The following is a 22618-nucleotide window of genomic DNA, read 5'->3' on the forward strand; positions in this document are numbered from 1 at the left end:
CCAATAAAAATCGACTTGTGGAATCGATCGAGGTCATAGTATGACCTATTTCGCATATATGACTATCATCTGATCCGGGCTTGGCGACAGAACTGTCTCACTTGTTTTTTAGCTAACCTGATTTAATATGGCACATCATCATTTATTATGTGAGGATTAAGTATTACAGCAGTGTAGCCCTTACTTATTAACAATTCCTCTCTACTATGTTCTTTATTGACAAATTAAAAGTGGTGATTGTGGAACAGGAGCTAATTACAGGCCATGCCCACTAAGGCAATTAAATAGAAAATATTTTCCAAGTATATTTAGAAAGAGAGGCTCAGCGGCAATCCAGATAGCCATATCACTTGAACAGGTCACATAAATTCAGGTGAACTTATGTTCTCACATTTACATCTGGCCCTATTAGACCTTAATCACTGTTTATAGGGCAGTACAGTCTGATGTTCCTGTCACCTCTCCCTGGTCTAAGGCACTTACACCTTTCCTAGTGAATCCTAGAGGCCTTTCGCCCTCGGATAGGGGCCTAACGTGTGTTATTTAGTGTCTACAGAGAAGCCTGAAAGGCATTGGTTACCTGCCTGGGAAGAAACGGTCTCTTCCACTTGACCGTCAAGGGCATGGCTTGCCCTCTGGACATGGCTCTGAGACCGGCCTGTGATCTCTCTTACTCAGTCAGGGTGGTAGCCTTACAGTTGTGTGCACGTGGTAGATTTCTCTTAGCCCCTGGTAGTTCAGAGATATCATCATATCATCGGGAGCAGGGAAAAGAGACGGGTGGTGTCCTGTGAACCTCTCTCAAACTTACCAGAAGTAGACCCACGTTAGGAGTGGACATTCCTTGTCAGATTCTGCAGGAAATTTCCTGGATTCCCCCTAACCCTTTCCCCAGAGTGAGCACACACAAGACATCTGGATAGTGTGGCAATCTCCCTCCAGATTGTTATGAGCACTGTTTCCAGTCTTGGGTTATTTTTTGATAGTCTAGTGCATTCTGGGTAGTCTTGATTTACGTTCATTAAACTAATGAGACTGGCACTAGAAATCAGTCATTTATGGGTGAATTGTTCAGGGCTGCAGACAGTGTTCGTAATGACCTGGAGTGAGGAGGCCACTCTTAAATATGAACTAGTATTTGTTAAGGCTTTGTACAAAGCAAAGCTAGTGCAGAATAAATGCAAAGTTATGCTAGCATACATAAAAAGAAGTGTGTCAAGTGAAAATGAACAGAAATATGTAATGTAAAAATACGAAACTTTCTTCTGCATGAGTCCCCTTCCTGCTGAGCCTTTGCTAATGAACACTAGTGCTAAAAGTCTGCCATCGAGAGGGGTGCAGTACATTTCTGCTTATATTTTTGGCGTGGAAAAACAGACTTCCTGGATGCTTAAAAGCACCCCTCTGTCTGCAAGAGATGACACAGTATTTGAACTGTTTCAAAGGGCTGTCCTGGGAAAGTGAACCTGTAATTTGTAATGTAGTTTAAGTTGAACCTCCTGGGAATTTCCTACCAATGATTGCCCATATACTAAACTGTTAGGCCTAATATAAAACACTAAGCATAATATGACTATTTGAGCCATAAGCATACTATGTTCTATCTTAAGCTTATGAAGCACATTGTCATACAAGGATCAGTATAAATGTAATGAAAGTAAGCAGTATTTGCCTACGTGCTTCTAGGTCCTAAACCATATACAAATTCTGGGCAGGGGTATGTTATAGTGTGCACCTAGGCAAACCATGTATAAACGCATGACACTACAGTAGTGACCCTCCACATTCACCCACGTAATACCTGTCTGGATTCAGGTTCCAGATGATTACTGTACAATTCCAACCCCCGCCTTCACTGCAGAGATTGTCAGATGCCCGAAGAGTCTCTGGAAATCTGCTTGCTGGTGTCTCATACACATACAAGTCTAGTGCTAACTCACTAAGCCTTTGGGTCCCCAAAGTGCATGTCACTTCTTTTCCCCTGAGAGTGTAACCCCGAAGACCATTACTGCATGCTTTCCTGGTTGTACAAATTCTCAGAATATTCCTGAATTTCATAATACTTCCTCACATCAACACACAGTCAAAACCATGTATGCAAAAAGCCAATCAGTTTATTGCAGGTGCTTCACCAACTTCCAAACCTTTTTCAAAGTTATAGTATGTTAGGGGCATGTTTCCTCTGAAGACTACAGATGCCAAGCTGTGCCACACCTGCATGAAACCGATCTTGGTTTCAGACCTGCATGACATCTGTGTAGTAGTAATCCACAGAAAGAATATACATGAAGCAAGATCTTCCTTCATTTAATCTACCCCAATATGTACAAGGAACAGCTGGTCTTCTCTCAAGCTGAAAGCCTTTCAACAATCCAAACACAGAATCAATACTCGAGAACATAGAACCAAGAATGTAGGAAGGCTATACATTCTGACTAACAGTATTGCAGATACAAGCCCAATACTACAGTCTGGCTTTGGTGTCTCGGATCTGAACATACTTTTATGTCATGCTTCCTGATGCTTCTGGAGGCAACCATTGAGCGAGAGGGGAATGTGAAAATTGCCAAGCACAAAAATCGAGGCTGGCCAGATTGTAGGCTTGTTCCCGTTTGAACTACTGGTGTTGTTCCAAGTCTCCATCCTCAGTAAGTCAAAGATGAAGCTGAAGGACAAATGGTGACACAAACACTAGCAGTCCAGATGGAAGCTTGCTCCTTGTCGCTCCTACTCTTGGGAGAGATAGCACAGTTGAGTCTCAAAAGCCACCACTCCACAACAGTTGTCTAACTTGGACCCCATTCCACAGTTGGAACCAATGTGCTCCAAATTTCCAGAGCCATCTCCGAATCCCCATTAGCTAGAAGCATTCAAGGAATCAATTTTGCAGCTCCTTCAGGCTATTCTGTGTACCCCTGGAGGCCTTCAGGCCCCATGTTTCTACCTGGGCCCCCAGTTTGACTTCCGTTGACAGGGCCTTCTCTGGCACTGACTTGCCCGGTTAGGCCTTTACCTGGGCTCACCCTGCTGAGCTAGAGCTCCACTACTTTGCAGAAGGCCATGTGGGTGCCATCCGGTTCAGCATTGACCTCCGCTTAAGAGTTGAGCTCAGCTCCATCTCAGCCTTTGTCTTATTATGAGGTCATTAAACCACTGCTTATTATCTGGGAGGATTTTCCTGCAGTGCCTTTGCCAAAGCACCTGTATTTTTGGTGACCTTCAGGCTTAGTTCAGATCAGACTCTGATGTAATATGGGGACTTCAGAATGTTCCAGATGATGGTGATAAGGAGGAGGCCGACAATGTGTTACTGTAGTAATCTTGAAGGAATTGAAATAGTCGTGTAGAGTAGATAATCCTGTTTATTTGCATAAGTAAGATGCAGGAATAAAAGGTACATGCAGCTCAAGTGTAGCTGACTGCACAACCAACTGAATTATAACATTCTAAAGAACAACCGTAATAGTGATTACATACACAGGATTCCACAGTCATGAATTCCACATTGCATGTACAAAGTTCTACAACCACTCATAAAGAAATAAGCACTTACTACACATCCCCTTTTTTTAACCAATGTAAAAAGAAAGATAAATGATAAAAAGGAAATAAAAAGCAACAAAAATCAGGAACGGATAAAATCCTGAAATTTCTTAGGAGTGACTACACGTCTTCCAACCCTGGTGGATTTGTTAACACACACACTACCAGATTCCTCCATACTTTCACCAACAGAAGATTCCTCTCTAGGTAAAGGATCCTGAGAACCAATCAGATGAGAATCACGAGTAGCATGGTTGCCATCTCCTGAAACACAAAAAGAGGAAAACATAGAAATTATGTAAAAAGCTTCAGAAATGTTGTACAGCGTAGCGATTTGAAAGCAGTCAGCCAAATATTCTCTAGTAAACAGTCAGTGATATCGTAGATCATTAAAACGAGTAGAATAGGATAAAGTACTCACAAACTACCAGTCCATAAAAAAAAACACGAAGTAAATGTTTCTTTAAAATCGATGTGATCCCATCCTCGTTGCCAAAAATTGTAGTAATCTTGAAGGAATTGAAATAGTCGTGTAGAGTAGATAATCCTGTTTATTTGCATTAGTAAGATGCAAGAATAAAAGGTACATGCAGCTCAAGTGTAGCTGACTGCACAACCAACTGAATTATAACATTCTAAAGAACAACAGAAATAGTGATTACATACACAGGATTCCACAGTCATGAATTCCACATTGCATGTACAAAGTTCTACAACCACTCATAAAGAAATAAGCACTTACTACAGTTACCGCCCTCACTACACTGCTAGCTTAAAATATTAGATTGCTTGATACCTCAGCTGCGTTCACAGATAGAAGTGGACTCCCATTAGGGTCGCCCACTGAGGAAACTGCTTTTTTGTGGTAGTGGTCATAGGGGAATAGAGGTGTTGGAACTACAGATGTCCACTGTGAAAACAAAGGCAAATTTGCTTACAGAAATCTTGCAGCCTCACCATTCAACTTCAGCGTTTTTGTTACCTTTCGTTGAGGCTTTCACACAGGCCCTGATGGTGGCGTGCTTAAAACCATGTTTGGCACTGACGGTAAGATGTCCCATCATTAGACAACATAGGTGGGCTCTGGGTGGTTGGGCTCTGGGTGGTTTGGCCTTTGTGGCACAACACCCCCATACCAGAAAACCTTGTGGTTTAGGCTTCAGCCAGCAAAGTGAATGCCTTTCCTGTGGCTAAACTTGACAGAGAATGGAAGTGTATTGATTTACTTTACAAGAGGGTGTTCCTTCTGCCAGTTTGGCATTTCAATTTCAGAATGCTGCCTGCTTGTTGGGGGGGACATACTGATACCCTCTGGGATGTGGTGAGTGGAATCTTGACTGCAGTCCCATAGGCGTTCAGGAAATAATTTTATTCCGAGGGTCTGTGACGTACAGAAGTAACCAAGTACATTTCATGGTCCAGTCTGGACACCACAAATTGGGCAAGCTATTTTGAGTACTAACCTGGTGATTCTCTGTCATTCCTGGATGTGCGATACAGGGTTCTCCAGGGACATATGGGCATCCCTTAATGATATTTTTTGTGATGGTAACATGCTGTTTGGAGACAAGACTGACTGAGCTTTGGGGCGGTTTGAGGTAGATCATGCAGCAGCCCCTCCTTGTCCTTGCTCTCTGCGACCCCCCCAGTTCCATTAACAACTCCAGGAATTTAAGGATTACTCTCAGGGCTTAGTTGACTACCAGAGGCAGCCATCTCCCAGCCTGTTCAAAACTTTCAAGTCTTCAAGTTGTGTGTTGGTGGCAGAGAACAGGACCACTAACAACCTGGCCATTCCTCATCGTTCCCTTCCCCTGCCACCACCAACATTTATTTTTTTATGATTCACCTGTGGCCAGTCCTGGGCAGAATACTTTTACCTGACTAGCTGATAAGCAATAGCCTTTGACCAATGGGTCCTCAAGGTTGCTTTCTGAGGTTACTCATCAATTTCTGCCCCCTCCTCCCTCAATTCATCTTAATTTAGATCAGACTTGGGCAGAACATGTCTCCATCCTTGCCAGATGAGCTCAGACATTGCTGGTCACAGAGGCTGTAGAGATAATCATAGGAAAGGAGAGAGGCAAAGGATACTCCTTTTATTTCTCAGTGTTTAAGAAATACTGTGGGCTCAGGTCGATTTTGGACGTTCAGTTCTTGAATACCTTCCTTCAGGAGGACAAATACAGTATGCTGACCCTAGCCCAGGTCCTCTCCACCTTAGAACCTACGAATTGTATGATGTTTTTGGATTTGAGGAGCGTATACTTTAATTTCCCCATCCAGCAGTTCCCCTGGTATTTAATTCACCTTGTGTCGTAACATTTCTTGTTCACCATCCTGCCTTTCGGCCTCACTTCTGCCCTCTGGGTATTCATGCAGGTGATAGCAGTGGTTGTGGCACATCTTTGCAGGTCGGGTACAATCGTCCCTATATCACCACGATTGGCTGTTGAAACAAGGCTTGCCACAGTCTGGTGGGGGCCACCTGTGGATTACCATGTTGATAGTATCTTTCCTGGGGTTCTCCACCAACAAGCTAAAATCCCACCTTTGACCATTGCAGAAGATTCCCTTTCCCGGGGCTATTCTGGTCATGGTGACATTCAAGGCCTTTCCGCTGCCATGGGGAGTCTGGGACATTCAGGATATAATGCCAATGTTTCAGGTTCATTCCTGGGTTCTGACATGGACGATTCTGAGGCTTCTTGGACTCCTGGTCTGATGTTGCCTGCTGGTGTCCCATGCCCTTGGCATATGCGGGCTCTGAAGTGGAACGTCTGACTTCAATGGGCTGAGCACTGGAGGTGCCTCTCAGAAAACATCCATGTGTCGTTCAAAGTGGCCCGAGACCTTCAATGGTAGACGAAGGATATTAACTTGACTTGGGCAACACTACTCCCTGCCCCATCCAGGGTTCATGGTGGTGATAAAAGCATCAGCTCTGGGCTGGGGAGGCTGCCTGGATGAGGTAGAGATTAGGTGCCTCTGGTTTCCGCTGGAGCACTATTCAGCAGACTCTCAAGGAATTTTGTCCTCTTTTAAAGAGTAGCTCTTTCTATCATTTTACAGAGAGCATGACCACCATGTAATATTGCAGCAAACTTGGTGATGTGGATTTGTGTGCTCTCTGCCAAGAGATGCTGAGGCTATAGCGCTAGCTGAACCATATGGGCTTGTCCTTAGCTGTGTTAACCGTCTGACAGGATTCCTGAGCAAGAGACTACATGAGCTTAGTAGGCTACTGCTAGCCAATCACAAGTTAAATTTCTTTCAGGAGGTAGTTCAAGTATTATTTTCCCAGCGGGGGGTGTGCCTTGGGAGGAGCTTTTCCCTATCACAGAGAACGCTCATTATTTAGCCTTTTGCACTGTACATATTTCACCTCTGGTTTCTCTGGGAGAAGCGTTCTGCTCTCTGAAATTCTTTTCTCCTTTATGCATTAATTCTGAAGAAGGTCCTAAGGGAATGGGCTCAGTTCATCCTGATAGCCTTTGACTGGGCTTGATGGGTCTGGCACCACAACCTATTGAATCTGAGCATCTGTCCCCTCTCTGTATACCTCTTCAGGAGGACCTTCTCTCCCTACAACATGACAGTGTTCGACACCTGAGCCCACACAACCTAGACGTCTTTGCATAGAGATTGACAGAACCAGCTGAGCAGATTTGTTTTGTTTGTGGAAGTTGTGGATTCCATCTTGACTGTTTGCCGTCCATCCATTAGGATTCATTGTATGGTGGGTGATAGTTAAAGTTTGTGGCCTGGTATGAGTACCATCCGTTTGATCTGCTGCATGTTTAGCTTTCTGGTATTCTTCTGTTTGTCCTGTCTTTGGCCTGGCAATGCTTTGCTGTAGGCACTAAGGTTGCTAGACTACCATCTCAGCCTCTCTACTTTAACCTGATCAGCCTTCTCTGTTTAATCCACCAGCTGTGGTGCAGTTGTTTAATTAATACCATATATGTTTGTTCCCGCGACTTTCATTTTGCCGCAGTACAACCATATTTTAGTTAAGCCCTGTGAGCTTATGCACATCTGCTCTTTGAGGTTACTTTGAGGATCTAAGATGGTCTACCCCATAGCAATAACTTCAGCAAGCACTGTCAGTACGACGACTATATTCCCCCTTCTTTCTAGACAAGCTGTGCCTGGGATTAAGGCTGCCTTTCTGCCAAAGGTAGTGCCAGGTTTCAATTTGGGGCAGTCCACCCTGCTTCCTCCTTTCTTCTCTCCACCATATCCCTCTAAGGAAAAGTGGAGGCTATATTTTTTTAACCCCAAGAGAGGACTTATATTTATATTGATTGGCCTAAGGAGAATCAGGTTGATGACTAGCTTTTTGTTACGCTCACCTGTGTTAAGAAAGGCAGCTCAGAAAGAGGCATTATCCAGATGGATTATTCTTTGCATAAAATAGTGATATGTCTTCGCCAAGAAGAAACCAAGTAAGAGCCTTCAGGATCATACTTCCAGAGCTAAGGTGTGAGAAAATGATTAATAGTTGGGGTGGATGGTAGTCTACCACAAGTAACAACGTCACTATTTTTGTTAGGTCCAGTAAATGTTTCAGTAGTGTAAACTATAGCTTAACCATTGATAGCTATGGACAGAGAAAACCGGTTTACCTTAAGAACATGTGTAAAGCATTTAGAAGTACCAAAACACTTACTGTTGGACATCTGCCAGGTGACTATGTGGGTGTCCGTCCACACCTACTGTCTTACCTCTTAGGTCTGTCGGGTGGGGACTTTTACTTGCTCTGTTCTATAGTATTTCTTGGTATGAAGTCCTGTCATGAGGCATTCCAACCTTATGGAAGGAATTGCTTTGGGATCTACTGCAAAGGTGAGGAGTCTGAAGTGGTTACTCTATCTAACTGCATGTTCCTCATTGTCCTCAATTCTTCCTGTTCTGTGGAGTGTTCTTCCTGATGTTGATAAGGTTCTGCTAGATTCTGCACTCTGTCTCAATGTATCACTGAGATTCCATGTCTAAGTGTGAAGTATGCTTTCTTCTAAACTGACTTCAGCTGATGTCAGTGCGCAGGGTTGGCACCTTTATACGTCCCGCAAGGTCACTTTTGGAGGTGGCGTGAAGCTGCCCCAGAGTCCGATGGTGCATCTTTCGGCACATAGGAAACATCGCTAACAAGTTTTCAAATCCAGATTAGTTACTGGGGAAATTTATAAGGTGAGGAATCTGTTGTTAGAGTGTCCGCCAGAAAGAATTTTACCAAAGGTAAGTAACTTTGTTTTTAAGCGGTGTTCGTATCCCTTGAATAATTTGGCTCGCATATACGGTAATTAAACAAATAGAAATTAAATGAATCCGTTCAAAAAGTTCAACCCAAAATAACTACCTTTATTCCAGTACCAAAACAGATGACAAAACTCAATTGAAAGGTGTTTCCGACTAAGAGTCTATCACAGGTTTTAATTCAGTTTTCAGTTCGTACCTGAGAGAAACCATTGGGCCAATCTTCCATTTCCCTTTCTGGAACTGGCAGCTATGTATAACATGTTCACACTCAGAAGACATTTATATGTTCTCAAAAACATACCCACTTAGATTCCAGAAGCCTTATTTTGAAAACGTAGAGGTGAAAAAACAGTGCATCTTTTGGTAGCGAAGCACTTTAAGAACAGCCATCACGTTTGGCTATTGGTCCATCTGTGATGCAGGATAGTACAATCCAACTATCCAGGATGGTGCAGAAATCCTGCCCTTAATGGTTTCTAAATACACGTCCTTGCCAACCCCTCAAGGGTGGTAAGTTGGAAAGGTGAGCTGGACCATAAATTCGTCCTTATGGGTATATAGGGTGAACAGAGGCAAACATATACTCTAACAGATACATGATGTCAAAAAGAGATATACTTGAAGTAGCTGGACTTGAGATTGCCCCAAAGTGCAGTACAATCACATTTGTAAAGATCAGGGAAACATGGTTCCAAAATCCACATAATGCTGAATATATGATAAGAAACCTACTGATGAAAAACAAACATTTGTGATAAGAGAGGTACACACAGAGACCAACATTGAATAAGGGCCGAAAGAGTTTGATCCCTGCCCTTGTCCACCTCTGAAAGACACTGCTCTGACAAAAAGTTTATGTGAAGCTGGACATTTCATATTTAGTGTATTGGGCCTTTGTCTTTGATTGCTCAGATGTAACAGGCACATATTTTGAAGACTTGTATGTGATAATTGACAGTGCGGTGGTTGGTGGGTTGTTTATTTTTGTATTTTATATTTTGTATTGAAACGTGTCCGCAAGCTGTAATTATTTGAATAAAAACTGAAATACTGGCATCTACTTCTGCGAGCTCAATCAATCAATGAGACAAGTAGGCTGAGATTGTCATTCTTATATAATAAAAGTAACTTTTTTCATAAGGACATGCTTGTATTGTTGTGCAATAGATTTAGTAAAACTTACTGCATTCTTTTTTTTTTTTTTAGCCTGCAAGTTTTTCTAAACACATATGGTATCCAAACGCAGACTCCACAACAAGTGGAACCCATTCAAATATGGCCACAACAAGAACTTGTGAAAGTAAGAAAAGTTCCTCTTCTTTATTCTGTTCACTTGTATACTATTTTTCAAGTATCTATGATTACATTGTGAAAGAGAGAATGGCACTTCATCCATGAAATGTTGTGGCATATGGTGTTTTATGGACCATCTCAGTGAGGGTATATCATAGGAAATTGTAGGCTTTTCAACATACATATTTCCTTAATATTTACTTTGCAGATGTCTCAAATCTACAATGATTCCATGTCTAAACCAAGTCTTTTTTTCAAATAAGCTTTTTTTTCTTCCAAACATCAAAATATATATAGCACCATTATCACCGGTAGTACCACATTGCAAATAGAAATAAACTGCAGTATTCCCACCAGTCTCCACCATATCACCCCATGCTTCTGTGGGCAGCTTTGTGTAATATAGTTAGGTTTTTCTTGTTTGGCACACCAGTCCACCCCTGCCTTCCACTCCACCAATGAGGGGGTCTGCAAAGAATTCCATCTCTGGACTATATCAAGCTTGGCAACCAGAGAGGCGACACCAATGAGCGCCCTTCCCATCTGCGGACCACCAAGATCATACAGTAAAACACCCAGGAGTTCTTGCGTTATCTTCTGCCAGTAGCGAACCATCACGGGTTGGGACCAAACCACTTGGTAAAAGTCTGCATCAGGTTGGGAGCAAATTCCGTTACGTATAGCACAGAAAACAAGCCAGTTTGAAGCTGTTTTTCCCCATATGGGACTGCAGAATAAACATAGAATATTAACAATTTGCTAGCCAATGGGATGGCTCACTTGGTGGAAGATTGTGCCACTTGGGGTACGGTCTTCACCGCAGTCTACACCAGAACTCATGGTAACCCCAGTAATAGAAGTTTTGCCTGCTGTACTGAAAAAAGTACAGAATGAGTACGGGGCTATTGGCGGCCTGGTCTTACAAAATAGATCAAGGACTTTGTTCTCAAATGTGGCATCTGCCTGGAGATGAAGGGTTCCACCATACCATGTCCTCCACAGACACCTCTATTAATCTCAGACAAGCCTCTTCCGGCTGTTTATTTGGATCACTGTGGCCCCTTATACTCAGATGAGGCTTACAAGTACATTTTGGTGGCAGTGGATTCATGCTCCAGATTCCTGTGGGTTTGGCCACAGCGCTCAGCTGAAGCTCGAAATTTCATAAACGATTTGCTAGTCTTCATCTGGACATTTGCAATTGGCACTCTACATTCCGACCAGGCGTATAGCTCTCGGGCTTACAAAGAAGCCATGGGAAGTTTGGGCGTGGTCTTGCGGTAGTCCTTCCCTTACCAGCCGGAGGGAAATTTGGTAATCAATAGGAAAAACCGTGGCCCAAGGTAGTCTTTAACAGCAAGAGTATTAGGTTCGGGCGACAGTTGGGTCAATCACCTATGTGGGGTCCAGAAGGCACTCAATAACATGCAAAGAATATCCCTGGGGGGGTCGTACTCCTTACAAACTCCTGTTCCGTGTGAAAATGCGGAGACACCGTTTGACATCAATGAACGTTTGGCTGTTTTAGGGGAACTCAATGAATTCCGGGGCACACACAGCAACGTCCAAGTAAAATGCACTGCCATTGGATAAGTGAAGGTTGTACCACCAAGACCAGCCTCAGTCCCAAAGATTGGGGACCTAGTCAGAGAAAAAATTGTGGACAAGAAAGAATTTGGGACATCTTACAGAGCTCCTGTATCTGTCCTGGCTGTCTTAGGTACTAGAACTGTAATTCTTCCGCCCCTCGCAGAGACAAAAGATTTGTCTCCGTTGATCCGATCAACCACACTATGTGGCCGATTCTCAATAGTAGGCCGCGTGGGCTTCTGGGTAATCGCTACTGTTCAGGAAGTTCAGATGGAAGCTTTAATAACTACAGAAGACTCCACTTTAAAAAGAGAAGCTGTAAACAACAATGAAGTTATACTACTTCCTGTTAAACTACAACTGTATGGTGAATGTGTACAGAAATCTCAATTCGAAAAATTGACGATGTCTATGTGAATATGCCGCTGATCGAATCATCTCCCAGTTATACAAAACCTGCAGAGCTGCAAAAAATAGACCAGACGGCATCTGGCTACTAGGTGCATTATGATGAATTCTCAGCGGATTCAAGTGAACCCGAGCTGCCACCACGCCTTTCCCTTTCAATCTACGAATGTACACTCTCCATCTTTGGCTGAAAAATATATACTTTGTTGGTCCGTGGATACATCGCTAGATTACAATTGGATTACTTTTCCTGGTCCTTTGGATTCATTTGGTAACTGTCTTTTTCTTACTGTTAAATGGACACTATCTATCAGGACGCTCTGCAGTACAACTTCTGAACCTGATTCAGATACCGCATGCATGATCGCACCATAAACTAAGGGACCTGTCCCTGGTGAACATTACAGCAGTTCCAGTTCCGGAAGGAATAGTATGGGATATGGTATCTTATGATGAATATGGTCCTACTGAACTTTTACAAATTCTGTATTTGTTTGAAATGTCCTTAAATGATATCATCACCTCTAGTACCTTCTCTGATAATCAGGACATGGAAACTGTGCCCAATTTGCTTGCAGAACGAGAGCAATCAGCTACATTTTCTAATGATGGATTGCATGATGATACATCTATTTTTGGCGACATGTTTTGTTATCCAAAACTATGAATATCATTTTTTTACACAAAGCTAGTATCCCACAAACAATTACAAACAATGGGAACATTTCACAACACCACCAAAAGGTAGTTCAAAAATATTTCTACAGAGGTTTGCTTATTTTTCTGGCTTTGACACATCAGACCCAGCCTCTTATTATTATATGCTTGCACCTACACCAGCATTAAAAAATATGCACACAAAGACCAAGCTGATGTACTCTGCTTCCTTTATTTCCCAACAGTCTGCATTGGGTTTTGACTTTAGGAAAGACACCATTGACACAAAAACTGTCAGGGGGACAAAAGACTGGCAGGTTCAGGGAACGGGGGCGTTATTTAGAGCATGCCTCATACCATATCAGATACTTTTCTTGAATGAAACAGTGCAACAGACTTCCTGTCTTAGAATACCCAAGATGAAAGATTTGAACACACCTTGTACTCCCACATTCTCACACTTTGAGAACTAGCCGCATTTCACACACTATAGTAAGGATACACTAGATACCTTGATATGGAATAGTTTCTTTAATTCATCAGACCCCAGTTGGAAGGGATGGATGGTTTGGCCTGTGGACACAAATAGGTGTCAATCTAGATTCCTGGGCAACACCAAAGGGTTTAGAGTTAATAGACGGGATCAGTGATATGTACAAACAGAACACTTGGGGGGGGGGGGGGGGGGGGGGGGGGGGGGGGAGGGGGGCATCATAGAAATTTGGGAAGTTGTACCTTGATTGGCTAAAAACCTCAACACTCTCTTGGGTTAAGCAGCAGTTGTCCTTTCTTTCTGATGACATGGATCTCAATGATTTCTTGTTAGGTCCCCGGAACCCTCGTCATAGCACTTCTTGTACGGAATATATAACAAGCTGTGGAACATTTCTCAACAGGAATCTGTTGAGAGGTTGCGTCAGATCAACAGGGTTAATTTAGAAAAGGCTTTGGCTGTGGTTGACAATGGTATTACCACTTTATCATCCAGAATTTAGTCACTGGCAACATAGTGTCTTCTGCAATGGACATTATACAGCAAGACATGTCTATTTTACAGCATGGACAGTCACAATTACGGTCCATCGTAATACTGAGCTGGGCGTTACGAACACTATGTTCTGGCCATGTGCCGTGGTGTTACATCAACAGTACTAGTCTATTTTCTGAATATGATCTAAAGGATAGACAGATAGTAATGGCACGCAGAGATGCAAAATATGCCATGTTGCACATTGAAAATTAGACCAATTACCTTTCACCCTGACTCAGACACCATCCACAGACTGGATAATCCATGGTTACATCACCCTGTCGGTCCCGACTTTCGAACTCCAATATTGACTCCAATCCCAGCAAGTAGGCAGATACGAAGCGCTATGGGAAGGCTCTATGCACGAGTACTGGGAGTTACCATTCAGGTTTATATGCAGGAATAGGAACTCTGAAGTTTTCCTTAGTGGTTCGTACTTTGAGAATGCTTTAAGTAGGGTCCTAGTTTGCAAGGACATTTCTCTTCATGGAGCTTGCAATGCTTCAGTTGCAAACTCGTCTTGTTATCTGAAGGGTTCCCCGGCTGCCAATTTTCAAGTTGCTCTAGAATGGGAGCTATTTAATGCTGAATTATCGAGGTTGCTGTGGAATGGAACTAGGCATCTCTTATCTGGTGATGGTTGATTATATAGTGACTTGTTGTACTCCAGTATTGTTTCCACCAGCCCGCACAGTTAGGGATGCAACGCTGTGGCCTTCAATAAAAGTTTCCAACATAAGCTTTGATTCTCCAAGCAAACTGAAAGCCATGCTTTTTCAAAAGGATGTGGCCTTTACTTCAGTCAGAGAGGCGTTTGATCTCCAGGTTGAAAGTTCCTCGTCTGAGATACAGACAATACTCCACACTAACTTCCTGCTGCATTTTGGGGGGCTGGTTCCCCGTATCTTTAATATGTCTGATACGAAGGTGATAATGCATTTTTTTAAATGTATCGACTCTGGACTGGTTTGCACCTTTCAGACGATTTTTGGAGTTAAACCATCTTCCATGCACTTCGTGTTGGGAAGCGTTTTTGGAGGTCTCCCGCTTGCTGCTTATGGTGGGAATCCTGATTTAAATGTTTATGCTCCACAATGGTCATCCCAGTTCAACCCGGAATGGAGACAGCACTGCTTGTGCTGCAATGCTGTGAGCGCATGGTACAATGCTTCAGCACACCTCGGCTTCGAGAACTGAATGAGCACTGGTTCTTGTCCTTCAGGCCTGTTTGGTTTCACTGCATACAACCTGTATTCCACTGCCTGCTTTGCAGTCACAAATGCGTTTTGGATCTGTGCTTAGGATCACAATCAATTGCGCCACTGGACGTTGAAGTACTAATAGACCCCTTATAGGCCGACAGGTATTGTCGTCCTCAGTGTATTCCACTGCTGATGAATGCATTCTTCGAGTTACCCTGGGATGTTTTGACTCCTAGTGAAATGCACACAGGCTATATGACGCGTACAGGATTTAGTCCCTCCCTCAGCGGCTGCTATGGGAACTGGATGGAATACGCCTGCTTCAAGGCGCTCCTCTGGTAACGTTATCTGCGGTCGCTAGCAACAACATTTTTGCATCTACCACTCAGTACACATAAACAACTGCATTTTCCATGTGGAGGGAACCATTTGGCCTCTTTTTAAAACTAAAATGTATCACTAGCTTTTTGCTTTATTATTCATTAGTTTCTCTGAAACTACTTTGGCTACACATCTAGCTTCGCACAACATTATCATGATGCCTCAAACATCATGTACAAGGCCTCTTTACGCACTATGTACAAATGTCGTTCTATCTTCATCCACTTTGTGACAGGCCTATCTATGTATCCATAACATCGCTAATCTACAACGTACATCGCAAGGCTGCTTTCTATTATAAATTATCAGCATCCAGATAGATTAGCGTAGGAGGCACATCAGCTGACACCGAGGGTCCTGTGATGTATTCCTATAGGTTCTGAATCGCTCCCCCTATTCCTGACCCTATTCTGGTTAACAAACCAACAAGTTAACTAGCAGTCAGCCCATGAGGCAGCAAACCCCCATGATGCAGATACCGTTATCTGACGAAGCCACACTACGGCACAGGAACGTGTTATCTGATTAGGTCATAACGCTTGCGATCTAATTAGACAAGCGATATTCCTCCAGCCCCTGATAAGGCATACGGAGTTCTCATAACAAATCAAACCTATGACAACCTGGGAAAAACCCCTGCGGCCATTGTTTTGATTTCACCGAGAACTTCAGCAAAAGAATGTGCTAACGACCTGGTCGTATGACATCCTTATTGACGTATCTATGTCCATCCTTACGTCAATCTCGGCACCTTAAAGGTATAAATATTACCGATATTGCCCTATGCAAACACACGCGGTGGTGACGAGACGGAGCAGCCATACTTGCCGAAGCCCAGAGCAGAGCAGACCCCGCTGGCACAGCCCCGCCTTCCTGACGCGCTGAGAACGAGACGCGCTGCTTTCTCCTGCCGAGAAATCCAGCACCGGCGTTTCCGGGTAGCCCTCGCAGGCAGCCTAGAGTGTCGAGACCAGAGACGAGAGATACCATCACTCATTCATCCTAACTTCCAGGTACAGAACTGAATAACCCCTCGCAGAGAATTCTTTAGTCAGTCACTTGGCAAAAACAAACTTAACTTAAACTGTAACTTTCTATTCCCGCCCACGTATTAGGCTTAGGTCAGGTACACGGGGTAGGCGTATCTAGAAACACCAGTTGAGTACGTTTAGTCAAATGTATATGTGTATGTAATATATTTTATTCATTTTAAACCTTCATATGGCTTAGAAACCATATCAATGTTTTTACAGTATTATTTTATACTTCTGCTTCTAATGTATGCACTTTACTTAACTATAAGTATTGCAATAATATCGATCCATTTCTCTTGTACGAGAAAAGAGACTGATCAATAAATAACATCTTTTATTGAACACGCCCGTCTCTTCCTTTTCTCTACAATCTGATGAGACTAAGAATGCACGTACTGACTGAGTAAAATAAACTGCCTTTTGTTCACACGACTCTCGAGATACACTCTTGATTAGGGGAGAGCAAAGTTGTCATGTTCTATGGTTGTCAGAAACTAAATCCCTTCTTGTCTAATCAGGGAAGTTAATTCCTTCCTGAACATTCGAGAAAGTTTCTAGTGAACTCTGAGCTAGCTGGCAAACCCAAAACTTTAAGTCTAATATCGACAGTAGTAGACCTAGTTAACGTCTGGTCCAGGCCTATACTATTGAAGGTATTATTCCAATGCGCAGAGCCTATTGGGATAATAGGAACTACACTACATGGCGCCCAACGCGTTTGGAAAGGGCGATAAAACTAACGTAAGACGTTTAAAGTAACTCAGTCGTGCTTTCTCACTCAGACCCCTTTTTCCCATAATACTCCAAAGACGTCTGGAGTGGGTGAAAGGTAATATCCGCCAAACCTCGCAGGAGGAAACTCCTATGTATGGTACTTGGTTTAGTCAACGTTGAAGGATAAACCGTTCCAAAATATTGTGCATCTAATCTTTGTTTCCATAAGAAACCTGATCTGCAAACAAACAAAGTAACCATCCTGTCGGTAAAATGGTAGACAGTGATGATGAAAGAGAGGCAGTTAGATTAGCAACTGAACTCGCAGCAGCTGATGCTGCACTGCAAGACGCAGACCAGGATATAATACTCATCCCGGTCATCAAAAGGAAATCTATAACCTTAAAACTTATAGAAAATGGACTGACACCTAGAGGTGGTACAGTCATATTCGTAATTGAGGCACACGAATATCGGCAGACAGAGGTATACTATTCATGGATACATTTTCCTGCAGCAAATGCTGTAACAAAGTACTTCCACTATTACAAAATAGAGGAACCTCCTGAAACGTACACTCCTTTCATAGAGGTGGAAGTACCACTCAAATTTCAAGAGCACCTGCTCTTATTTGATGGCGCCCTAAAACATAATAATCACATCACCAGGCTCGGTCCATTGAGGTAGACCAGGAGCAACGTGGCCGGTCCTAGCCGGATACACACCACATCCAGACATCAATGGGATGTCTGCAGCAGAGCTGTTAACACAGCTAAAACAATTAGTAAAGATACATAGACAATTAGTCCAATATGTGATGCGGACTTCAACAATTCAGCCAGCAATTAAAATTCCACAGCTGACCCCTCACCAGGGGAACACAAATAAAATTACACCACAGAACATACAATCCTGCCTAGGTAAAGTACCGGCTAAACGGGAACAAATACCATTCTGGTTGGCACAGAAAATAACCCAAATAGAGGCGGTGTTTCCTGATACCACCCCATTAGAAAAACACAGGATTCTGACTATCTGTCTTCCAATGGGAATCGCACCACACATTGAGGACTGTGACACTTGGGGTACAGTCTTTGCTTCCATTTACACAAAAACGCACGGTGTTCCATCCATTTCGGTAATACCAGATGTGCTAAAACAAATTCAAAACGAATATGGTCCAGAACCCGCTTTAACTCTTGGTATGAAATTACTAAAAGACTTCAAGCAGGTCTCGGCTATATTATTAGCCAACATAAAGGGAGAAGCAGCAAACGTGGCGATCCGCCAGAGGTTAAAGGAGACAGATATAGCAGACCAACCAGCTGAAATTGCCAGAATCATAGAAAAATCCTATGAGGAACTAGGTAGGGATAGTTTAGGTGGAATACCAGTAAAACCACAACTGATTGAAAGTCCTGAAAAAATATTTTTTAATAACAATTCAACATCACAGAAAAAGAGCTGGGATGGAAACGAACAATCCAATCCTAAAGAAAAGAAAATCCAGTCCAGAGGAAGGTCTCCAAGGCGAAGAGAAAAATCTCCGAACCAAAGACACAGGTCACCCCAGAGTGACCGCTCTGGGAAAAGATATAACCTTAGAAATAGGGATAATATAAAAAAGCCCGATAGATATCAAGACATTGATACACGTCCCTCTCAATCTTTTCAGACTTCCTCGCAGAAATCGGAAAGAAGAGGACGATCAGAACAAAGAGAAGAGCACGCCAAGTCCAAAGACAAGGAACCTGCTCATCTAAAAAAGAAACTACAATTTCCAAAAAAGAAGGTAGCCAGTATCAAGGTAGTTAACAATGCCGAGAATACTGAGGACACAACTGAAAAACGGAGAATGGGCTCAGACAATGCTAGACAGCGCAGCAGAAGTGAGCATAGCTCGCAAAGTCCTTATGAATCATCTGGAGACAGTGGACACGAATGAATATCTTCAAGTGGAAACTGCAGACACCAGAGTTAGCAAACCTCACAAAATATACGAAATAACATTACGTATAGAGGGGGATAAGACTAGAAAAATAAGGGGACTATTTTGGGATAATCTCTCCAAGGGCTATGATATCCTTCTAGCTGAGGAAGACTGGCCACCAGAGTTTGTCAGGGAGTGCCCTCATGGCGAAGAAATAATTATGCCTGCCTTCTCAAATCACATCCCAATTCATAAAAAATACACACTTGCTAGAAAGTGGGCAGTAGCTCTAGCTCCTGCTTTATATAAAAATCACGTAGGATGGGATGAGGATTCTCCTCCTCACAAAATCCAGTTAAAATCACAACCTACTGCACAAAGGCAGTACCCAATTAAGCAAGAAGCTAAAAAACAGGTAAAAGAAATCCTAGATCAGCTAGAATACCAGGGGGTGATTGAAACTTGCACCTCACAAATGAACAACCCTTTGTTTCCGGTCTCCAAACCAGACAATTCATATCGTCTAGTTTTGGATTACCGACACCTTAACTCATGTTGCAAAACTTTTGCAGTGCAAAACTCACATAGTGCTGCACTAATGAATAACATAGTGCGCAAAAAATACAAAACAACATTAGACATCTCTAATGGATTCTTTTGTCAAAACATAGCACCAGAGAGCAGATATTTGTCTGCGTTCTCAATAAATGGCACTCAAAAACAATTCTGTCGGTTAGCCCAGGGGTACAAGAACAGCCCGGGAGTATTCTCAGCGAGAGTAACAGAATTACTACAAATATATGACGACGAAGCATTATCGTATGTCGACGACATATACTTAACAGATGATGACTTGGAGACTCACTTGAAGAGAGTGAACACCATAATACTTGGGTTCGCAGCAGAGGGTTACAAATTCAACTTTAAAAAATCCAGAATTGCCCATCTGACAGTCCTGTTCCTAGGATATGAATTATCAAGTGTAGCCTGGCTGACAATTTTCTAGAAAAATGTGCCGTACTCCAAGCACCTAGAACACTAAAAAACCTACAGTCAATTCTAGGCTTCCTAAATTTCGAAAGAACATACATTGCAAATTACACAGAAAGGGTCAAACCCCTTTATGATTTAATAAAACCTGATTTTAAAAGAACCAATTGGACTCAAATACACACAGAAATTTTGAGATCCTTACAAACAGACATGCTAATTAAAACAAAATTAGAAACACGTGATAACACACGCAATCTTGTGATTCGAGTCATCCCAGTGAGATGCGGATTCACTTACCTGACCTCTAATGAGGGAGAAAAGGTACCAATTGCATTCAAATCACACTTGTACACTAAGGCTGAAATGAAATTTAGCCCAACGGAAAAAATTCTTACCGCAACACAGACAGCTATAGCAAAAGAACGAGCCCTGGCACAAGGTAAACGAATAATAATCGTGACACCGATACCAGCCTTAGAGGCTGTAACTAAAGCAAGCATTCCGAATGCTAAAGCGCTCCATCCGAGATGGATACAATGGGCTAATTCTCTTGCTGCAACAGACGTGGCGTACGAATTTGATCCTTACTTAAAAACACAAGAATTTCTCCAATATGAATTTGGATGTCCTCCGCCGACCGAAATTCTGCCTCTAGAACACTACGGCTGTATAATATATACAGACGGATCAGCACAACCCGCAGTGGGGGGTAAGCAAGCTTACAGTGCTGCGTGCGCGATCGTTAAAGGTCGCTGGCACGAAGGGAAATTTAAACCAGCAATCACTAAAACACAATCTTTAGGAGATTGTACAGCTCAGCGAGCTGAACTACTGGCGTTCAAGATGGCGCTTGAAAATACCGATCGAGAATTCCCCACACTCATAGTGTGCGATTCGTATTATTGCGTTCAGTCTTACAATGAATACTTGCAGATCTGGCTTCAGAATGGTTTCAAGGATGCGAAAGGTGGCACAATCAAGCATAAAATGCTCTGGGAACAAGTAGTTCTGTTACAAAAAGAACTACCAAAGACTCACGTGATACATACACTGAGTCATCAACGTGATGGCGTTCACGTTGCAGGGAATTCATTGGCTGATGAGGCCGCGAAGGGAGCTGTGCAAACGGCTTCCGTAGCTGCCATCACTCGGTCAAAAACAAAAATAGACAGCGAAATATTACAAGCTGTCAGCGCTACAGAAAAGGATTCGATAGAAACACTCCCGAAAGGCTTTCCTGTAAAATACTCTTACATAACTGATGCAAACAATGTTCCTTTTGCTCGAATCCCTGGAGTGGGGGATAGGGCAATTCCAAACATGGAACATAGGTTAGGACTGATAATAGCGGCACACGAAGGGCTTGCTTCTATACATGCTGGCGTCTCAGCCACAGTATCATTATTAAAACAGAGCTACTGGTGGCCACAAATGAGAAGACAAACAAGGAATTATGTTTTAGAATGTGAAATATGTCAAAAAATGAAAGTATCAACGGTGAGACGTCCAGCGCAGACGCCCCTTCTAATCTCGGATAAACCATTAGCCTGTGTTTACCTAGACCACTGTGGTCCCTTACAAAGGGATGGTAACTATAAATATATCTTGGTTGCAGTGGACTCATGCACGAGATTCATATGGATGTGGCCCCAGCGAACGGCTGACGCCAGAACTGTTATAAAAGATTTGCGAGTCTTTATCGGCACATACGCAATTGGCATGCTGCATTCAGACCACGGTCCTGCTTTTAGCTCTAGAGCTTATAAGGAGGCCATGGTCAGCATGGGCGTGACATTGCGGTACTCTTGTCCATTTCACCCTGAGGGGAACGGAATTGTTGAAAGAAAAAACCGTGACATAAAGCAATCTATAACGGCAAAGGTATTAGGTTCGGGAGCTGGGTGGGTCAAACATCTAATAAGTGTCCAACGTAGTCTAAATAACTTGCCAAGAAATTCTCTGAAGGGATTCAGTCCGTACGAATTATTATTTGGAACTAGGATGTTGATCTCTGACCTTGATAGTCAGACTTCAGTGGTAAAAGAAAAAAGCTTTGATATCAAAGACCGTTTGGCTATTTTGCAGGACTTAAACAAAACAAGAAAAGACCTGAGCAACATAAGGTTGAAACAACAGCCAACAACCACTGAAGAACCACCACCTGTCCCAGCAAGACCCGTCTGGATTCCAAAAGTCGGGGATCTAGTCAGAGAAAAGATCGCGGTAAAGAAGGAATTTGGGCCTTCTTACAGAAAAGCAGTTCCTGTCTTGTCTGTCAACGGGACAAGATCAGTTGTACTACCGCCACTTGCTGGTAAAAAGGAGAACCGAGTTGTATCGATCGACCTGGTAAAACCACAATCATGTGGCCGATAACAAATAGTAGGCCAAGTGGACTCCCAATAAGTAGCAGAACACCAAGGTTTGCTACCAGTACAGAGGTTCTAACAAAGAGGTTAATCACTTTCGAAACACCTACAAAAGAACAACAAGGACTATGCAACAATGCAATGGAACTTAGACCTCTGAAAACCCAAATAAAAACATTTAGCAGAGACACACCAATCTATAATGAAGTACC

General features: G+C 42.8%; 1 protein-coding gene across 3 annotated transcripts in view; it reads left to right on the forward strand.

Annotated features, from left to right (window-relative positions):
* PHKB (phosphorylase kinase regulatory subunit beta) overlaps positions 1 to 22618 on the forward strand; it is a 1437099-nt gene that overhangs the window by 1057428 nt on the left and 357053 nt on the right. For all 3 annotated transcript variants that reach the window (XM_078669366.1, XM_078669365.1, XM_078669367.1), the window contains one exon: positions 10012 to 10105. In XM_078669366.1, coding sequence (XP_078525492.1) covers positions 10012 to 10105 — 94 coding nt within the window. The remainder of the gene's footprint in view (positions 1 to 10011; positions 10106 to 22618) is intronic.

Source organism: Lissotriton helveticus, chromosome 12, assembly GCF_964261635.1.
Source record: "Lissotriton helveticus chromosome 12, aLisHel1.1, whole genome shotgun sequence".
In the NCBI taxonomy this organism is placed as follows: domain Eukaryota; kingdom Metazoa; phylum Chordata; class Amphibia; order Caudata; family Salamandridae; genus Lissotriton; species Lissotriton helveticus.